General features: G+C 45.7%; 1 protein-coding gene across 1 annotated transcript in view; it reads left to right on the forward strand.

The window, feature by feature from the left end:
* hook2 (hook microtubule-tethering protein 2) overlaps positions 1-5,056 on the forward strand; it is a 73,420-nt gene extending 68,364 nt beyond the window's left edge. Inside the window, exons 21-22 of the mRNA XM_078235054.1 lie at positions 2,194-2,265; positions 3,357-5,056. Coding sequence (XP_078091180.1) covers positions 2,194-2,265; positions 3,357-3,503 — 219 coding nt within the window. The 3' untranslated portion in view covers positions 3,504-5,056. The remainder of the gene's footprint in view (positions 1-2,193; positions 2,266-3,356) is intronic.
* Positions 5,057-7,679: the final 2,623 nt, after the last annotated feature.

Genomic DNA, 7,679 nt, shown 5'->3' on the forward strand with positions numbered 1-7,679 from the left:
TTACTGGAACAACTGTGTGTATAACAATACACAGGTTCCCTAGAGTAACACTTTCATTTGATTTATTATTATCACGTGTATTGGGATACAGTGAAAAGTATTGTTTCTTGCACGCTATACAGACAAAACATATCATTCATAGAGTACATAGGGGAGAAGGAAAGGAGAGAGTGCAGAATGTAGTGTTACAGTCATAGCTAAGGGTATAGAGAAGCTTAATATATGGTAGATCCATTTAAAAGTCTGATGGCAGCAGGGAAGAAGCTGTTCTTGATTCGGTTGATACGTGATCTTAGATTATTGTATCTTCTTCCCGACGGAAGAAGATGGAAGAGAGGATGTTCGGGGTACGTGGGGTCCTTGATTATGCTGGCTGCTTTTCCGAGGCAGCGGGAAGTGTAGTTGGAGTCGATGGATGGGAGGCTGGTTTGTGTGATGGATTGGGCTACGTTCACAACCCTTTGTAGTTTCTTGCGGTCTTGGTCAGAGCAGGAGCCATACAAGCCATACAAGCTATGCAGGGTGTGCAAGATGCCTTTGTATTCAGAATAACAGTAATTTCTTGGTTTGATTGTCTTTGCAGTTGTTTAATTTTCTGGTTGATCGATAGCTAATTGCACAGAGTGGAATGTTCAGAGTGAAGGAGAGAATACAAATGATTTATTTTGCTTTGTACAAAAATCTTTACCAACTGAACAAACTATGCCATCCTTTTCTTCCCAAGTTCTCAAAAAACCTTTCAAAGCTTTAAGCAGTCTCCCCAAATCCCATTAACTTTAATCGGTGGCGCAGTGGTTAGCACTGCTGCCTCACGACGCCAGGGACCCAGGTTCGATTCCCAGCTTGGGTGCGGAGTCTGCACACTCTCCCCGTGTCTGCGCGGGTTTCCTCCCGGGTGCTCCGGTTTCCTCCCACAGTCTGAAAGACGTGCTGGTCAGGTGCATTGGCCATGCTAAATTCTCCCTCAGTGTACCCGAACAGGCGCCGCCAGAGTGTGGCGACTGGGGGATTTTCACAGTAACTTCATTGCAGTATTAATGTCAACCTACTTGTGAGTAGTAAATAAACTTTGATGTTCTCCTTATTAAGTTGGTTATGACCTGATGGATGGTGTGGAGGAGAGTTTGTGGTAATAGCATTCTTGTATGTCTCTGAAATGTTTCCCTCCGAAATTCGGAGCTTGAACCGAAAAATAACTTCTTTCGCTCCGTGAATTATCGGTTGATATCCTGCCGTGGTGAGGACATCGTTGTGCATGTCATGTCAGTTACTCTGTTACAATTAAGAGGAAAAGGTGATGGGTATGACTTTTCTCTGCACACATAGAAATAGGGGACTGCTGGGGCACTGGGTTGGGTGGGAGGAGAGCTTTGAGGCTGAACAAGTCAGTGAACTCTCAATAAAGGAAAGCTCTACAAGTAACCATATCATCTGGGGGTGCCTTGGTTTTCATCAAATGACCTTTTTCTAGGAACATAGGAATTAGGAGCAGAAGTAGGCAAATTCAGCCCCTCGAGCTAGCTCTAAGCATAGAGATTAGCATTTGATTCTTTAGCTGTAAATAACATACCACTTTAGACGAATTGCTGGTTCGAAGTAGAATGCCTTGTAACCAAACAAGTACGGTTTTATTAAGGGAACACATTAGGGTGCCTCAAATTACATTGTTAGCGCTCCCCCTCCCTTTCCTGGGGCTACGTGGAATGCCGTGTATTGGTCGTTGGTTGTGTCTGTTCTGTATTTTTCTACCTGTAATAGCTGTATAGGCGGCACAGTGGTTGGCACTGCTGCCTCACAGCGCCAGGGATCCAGGTTCCATTCCGGCCTCGGGTCACTGTCTGTGCGGAGTTTGCACGTTCTCCCCGTGTCTGTGTGGGTTTCTTCCGGGTGCTCCGGTTTCCTCCCACAGGTGTGCAGGTTAGGTGGATTGGCCGTGCTAAACTGCCCCTTAGTGTCAGCGGGATTAGCAGGGGAAATATGTGGGGTTACAGGAATAGGGCCTGGGTGGAATTGTGGTCGGTGCAGACTCAATGGGCCGAATGGCCACGTTCCGCACTGTAAGGATTCTATGAGACACAAGGCCATTGTTTGACAATGGATAAATCCCAGGGAGAGGTCCAGACACTTATTCCAGTGACTTGCTGACTCTTTTATGTGATTTTTTTTTTTTAATTACTTTATGTTCCTTGTTAGAATGACTTTGAAAAAAACAAGTCCCAAAGAGACCAAGAAGAGAAATTGATCATCAGTGCCTGGTACAACATGGTAAGTCCAGAAATATACTCAGATAAATGTCTGCTTTAATTTTCTTCCAGGTAAAATCATGGAAGGTCATTTTTTAAGATGTATTTTATACATATTTTTTGTTTATATAGCTCCTTACCACAGCAATTGAGTTGGGGGGGGTGGGTATTCAGGCAGATCTATAGGTGACAAGAAGAAACTAGAGAGATATGAGGACATAAATACAAATTTTTTTTCCAACATTTTGAGTATCCCCAGTCAGTCCAGACTTTGCGACTGGGCCTATCAGATGTTGTAGTCTTACGCATTACCCATATCTGCCATTAGGTGGTGGTGATGGTACATTTTCTGAGGTTAAATTTGACAACTGGAGTTGATCCTTCGCTTTAATTACCTGGGCTCAGATACCTTTACAAGAAATATATTATCTCAACCCAGAATTTCCAAGGATTGCACATCTCGGAGGTTTGCAGGGCTGGAGAAGATTAGAGAGGTGGTGAGGCGAGGTCACGAAACAGTGGCACAGTGGTTAGCACTGCTGCCTCTCAGCGCCAGAGACCCGGGTTCGATTCCCAGCTTGGGTCACTGTCTGTGTGGAGTTTGCACGTTCTCCCCGTGTCTGCGTGGGTTTCCTCCGCGTGCTCCAGTTTCCCCCCTCAGTCCAAAGATGTGCGGGTTAGGGGAATTGGCCATGCCAGATTGCCCCTTAGTGCCTAAAGGTGTGCAGGTTAGGTGGATTGATCATTCTAAATTGCCCCGAGTGTCCAAAGATGTGCAGGTTAGGTGGGGCCATGCTAAATTGCTCCATCGTGTCTAAAGGTGTGCAGGTTAGCTGGATTGGCCATGCTAAATTGCCCCTTACTGCCCCAAGATGTGCAGGTTAGGTGGATTGGCCATATTAAATTGCCCCTTACTGCCAGAAGATTAGGGGGATTAGCCATGGTGAATGTGTGGGATTAGGGGGATAGGATGGGGGGGAAGGCCTGGGTAAAATACTCTGTCAGAGAGTCAACTCGATGGACCGAATGGCCTTCTGCAGTGCTATGATTCTGTTCTATGTTGACTTATCGGTGTGTTGGGTTGGCATCATTTCTGCTTCGCTCTCCCCACAGGGAATGGCTCTGCACCAAAAGGTAACAGAAGAAAGGTCTCGGGGCCAGGGACATGGTCAAGCCCAGTCGTTCCTGGCTCAACAGAGGCAAGCCACCAACGCACGTCGCATACATCCAAACCGGCTGCACCAGTCCGTGACCAGATAAACTCTCAATCCGGCACGGGAATGTCAAGACCAATTCAAGTACCTCAACGCAACTGCAACCCCCCCCCCACCCCCACAAAAAAACACACACAACTGCTATTCTTTCCAAAAGGTTACTGCATTCACCACTTCCTTTTACCTCCCTCCGACCATGAGGTTTTTAAGTTGTCCTGCGGAAGGATTCCTTACACCTTCCTTCCCTAATCATCTTGTAAAAAAATCAGTTACAAGGTTTTGCTTCACCGGCAAAAGCTTTTTTTAAAAAATAGAGCGATACCAAATGTCAGAGATCCCCTTGGGGAGAGCGAGTAAGGACCACGGGCTTTGACCCTACAAGAGAATCGTATTAAATCCAGGGCTGCCCATGACCCTAAGCTGTGCTCATTTATTTTCCCCCTCGTACGGTCGTTCTCCGATGTTCCTGGTCGGTTCTCTCTCTCACTCTCTCCCTTCCGTTTCCCCCGCCACCCCCCATTCGGCACTCAGTGTTCAAACAGAGATCTTATTTTACCCCAAGTCCAGGCATACTGAGAGGTTGACCAGAAGCTATAGAGGTACTGCTTGTGGATGGGGGTCGCCCTGCGTGGGCCTTCCTCTTGCAATAACACTAATGACCGACGGTACAATAATAATTTCTTCCACTGTTGCTGTTCCCTCTTTAAGAGCCGTCCTTCAGATCTGAGTGTCCGAGTCCCATTCAGTTACTCTACAGAAGCAGTTGTAGTTCTGACTGGCAATGCCAGGCTGCTCTATTTCAGAACATTGCTGACATGGTTTATAACCAAGGTACTTGCACTTTACTCGTAACTGGTAGCTAATTGATTCTGGTTAAGTTGAATAGCTCAAGAGCGTGCATCGGAGTGGGGGCAGGTGGATCTGCCCATTCCAGTGAAATGGAGAAGCCAGCGTTGGATTGGGGTGGGCACAGTAAGAAGGTTAAAGTCCAACAGGTTTATTTGGAATCACGAGCTTTCGGAGCGCTGCTCCTTCATCAGGTGAGTGGAGAGGTAGAGAGATGTCTTTGCCTATATTTGCCGTGTTTGTGAACCTACCTCTCCACTCACCTGATGAAGGAGCAGCGCTCCGAAAGCTCGTGATTCCAGATGAACCTGTCGGACTTTAACCTGGTGTCGTGAGACTTCCTACTGTGCCCCACCCCAGTGAAGACAGTGGGATGTGGTTCTTCCCACCACTCCCCCGAACGATGCCGTGATTTCTGCATCTCTTCCATTTCTGAGGAAGTGAAACTTTTTTTTTAGGTTTGATTCTCTCCTCTCTCTGGATGATTTAGGTGATCTGAATTTTGCTAGATTTGTGGCTAATTTAGGTTTTGTGGTTTTCTTGCTGGTGTGGAAGGACTCTGGGGAGTCAGGCTGTGAAATGATCAGAAATCATTAGCTAAAACTGAATTTTTTTTTTTAAAGAAAATACTTTAGTTTGTATTTAAAATGAATCATAGCTGTACTCAATACAGCATCTAGATTACGGAATCTGGATTCTATAGGTCGTCCTACATTTTGTTAACTTAAATAAAGTTTGTGTCCTTTATATATGTATATGTAGCTGACTGCTTGCGATTTTTTTTTTTAAGAAACCAGAAGCGGAAGGAGGCTATTCGGCCCTTCGAGCCTGCTCCGCCATTCATTTTGATCGCGGCTGATCATCAAATTCAATATCCTGATTTCCGCCACCCCCCCCTATATCCCTTTAGACCCAAGAGCGATATCTAATTTCTTCTTGAAATCACACAACGTTTTGGCCTCAACTACTTTCTGTGGGAGTGAATTCCACACATTCACCACCCTCTGGGTGAAGAAGTTTCTCCTCACCTCAGTCCTAAAAGGTTTACCCCTTATCATCAAACTATGACCCCCGAGTTCTGGACTCCCCCTCACCATCGGGAACATTCTTTCCCAATCTATTCTGTCTAACCCTGTTAGAATTTTGTAAGTTTCTATGAGATCTCCTCTCACTCTTCTAAACTCCAGTGGATATAATCCTAACCCACTTAGTCTGTCCTCCGATGAAGACCTGCCATCCCAGGAATCAGGCTGGTAAACCTTCGCTCTTTAGCAAGGACATCCTTCCTCAGATAAGGATAACAAAATTGCATTCAATACTCCAGGTGTGGCCTATACAACCGCAGTAAAAAAATATCTATTCCTAGGTTCGGCACAGTGCTAGGTAGCTCAGTGGTTAGCACTGCTGTTTCACAGCTCCAGGGACCTGGGTTCGATTCCCGGCTTGGGTCACTGTCTGTGTGGAGTTTGCACATTCTCCTCGTGTTTGCGTGGGTTTCCTCCGGGTGCTCCGGTTTCCTCCCACAATCCAAAAATGTGTGGGTTAGGTTGATTGGCCGTGCTAAAAATTGCCCTTAGTGTCCTGGAATGCGTAGGTTAGAGGGATTAGTGGGTAAAATATGTAAGGATGTGGGGGTAGGGCCTGGGTGGGATTGTGGTCGGTGCAGACTCGATGGGCCGAATGGCCTCTTTCTGTACTGTAGGGTTTCTATGTTTCTATGTTACACTTAACACATCTTTAATAAGACTTTAGACTAACTGACTCTCTTTAATGACGTTTACAACTCGGGAAAAACCTCAGCAAACTTAAGTAACTCGTTATTTATTGCCCTCCTGAAAAGTCCCAGAGCATTTTAATATGAATGCCATTACACCATCAGACTGGTGAGTCACATTTATTAAGATCCTTCTGCAAGTACTGACAAATAAGTCCAGGAGCAAGGCAAAGGCAGAAATTTCAGCTCCATAGTACGGTTTATTTGGAACACGAGGAATGAGAAATGCTATCTTTACGGTAAGTCTCCGATCAGGAAGAACTATAAGAGTTGGAAAAAAAAGATGCACTGATGTGTTTTAAGGCATTTGATGATGAGGAAGCTGATGAACATGTTTTGGTTTGATTTGTTATTGTCACACGTACTGAGATACAGCACAAAGCATTATTTCTGCGCACTATACAGACAAAGCATAGAATACATTGGGGAGAAGGAAAGGAGAGAGTGCAGAATGTAGTGGTGCAGTCATAACTAGGCTGTAGAGAAAGATCAATTTAATATAAGGTAGGTCCATTCAAAAGTCTGATGTTAGGGGCGGCACAGTGGCACAGTGGGTTAGCACTGCTGCCTCACAGCTCCAGGAACCCAGGTTCGATTCCCGGCTTGGGTCACTGTCTGTCTGGAGTTTGCACATTCTCCCCATGTCTGTGTGGGTTCCCTCCGGGTGCTCCGGTTTCCTCCCACAGTCCGAAAGACGTGCGGGTTAGTTGCATTGGCCATGTTAAATTCTCCCTCAGTGTAACCCAAACAAGCACCGGAGTGTGGCGACTAGGGGATTTTCACAGTAACTTCATTGCAGTGTTAATGTAAGCCTACTTGTGACTAATAAATATTAAAGGCAGCAGGGAAGAAGCTGTTCTTGAGTCAGGTGGTACGTGACCTCAGGCTTTCGTATCTTTTTCTCAGCGGAAGAAGGTTGGAAGAGAGAATGTCCGGGGTGCGCGGGGTCCTTGATTATGCTGGCTGCTGTTAGTCTCTTGATCTAAATGGCAAAGACCTGAGACTGATCAGAAATGTTTATTGGGAACAAAGTGCAGGCGTCAACATTGAGAACAATCAGAAACCTACAGTGCAGAAGGAGGCAATTTGGCCCATCGAGACTGCACCAATCATAATCCCACCCAGGCCCTATCCCTGTCTAGAGTCATGGGAGGTTTACAGCATGGAAACAGGCCCTTCAGCCCAACTTGTCCATGCCGCCCATTTTTTAACCCCTATAGGCTAGTCCCAATTGTCTGCGTTTGGTCCATATCCCTCTATACCCATCTTACCCATGTAACTGAATAAATGCTTTTGAAAAGACAAAATTGTGCCCACCTCTACTACTACCTCTGGCAGCTCGTTCCAGACACTCACCACCCTCTGTATAAAAAAAAAAAATTGCCCCTCTGGACCCTTTTGTAGCTCTCCCCGTATCCCCACTTAGTTACGCTGCTAGTCTCCCTGACATTAAGGGTCAATTTAGCATGGCCAATTGACCTAACCTACACATATTTGGACTGTGGGAGGGAATCTTAATGATTTTGTGAATATTGAAAGAAGGATCATACTGGGGGGGGTGTTTTCTCCCCAGATTTATTCAGTGAACACACTGAAAATATT

The sequence above is a fragment of the Mustelus asterias genome, chromosome 19 (assembly GCF_964213995.1).
Source record: "Mustelus asterias chromosome 19, sMusAst1.hap1.1, whole genome shotgun sequence".
In the NCBI taxonomy this organism is placed as follows: Eukaryota; Metazoa; Chordata; class Chondrichthyes; order Carcharhiniformes; family Triakidae; genus Mustelus; species Mustelus asterias.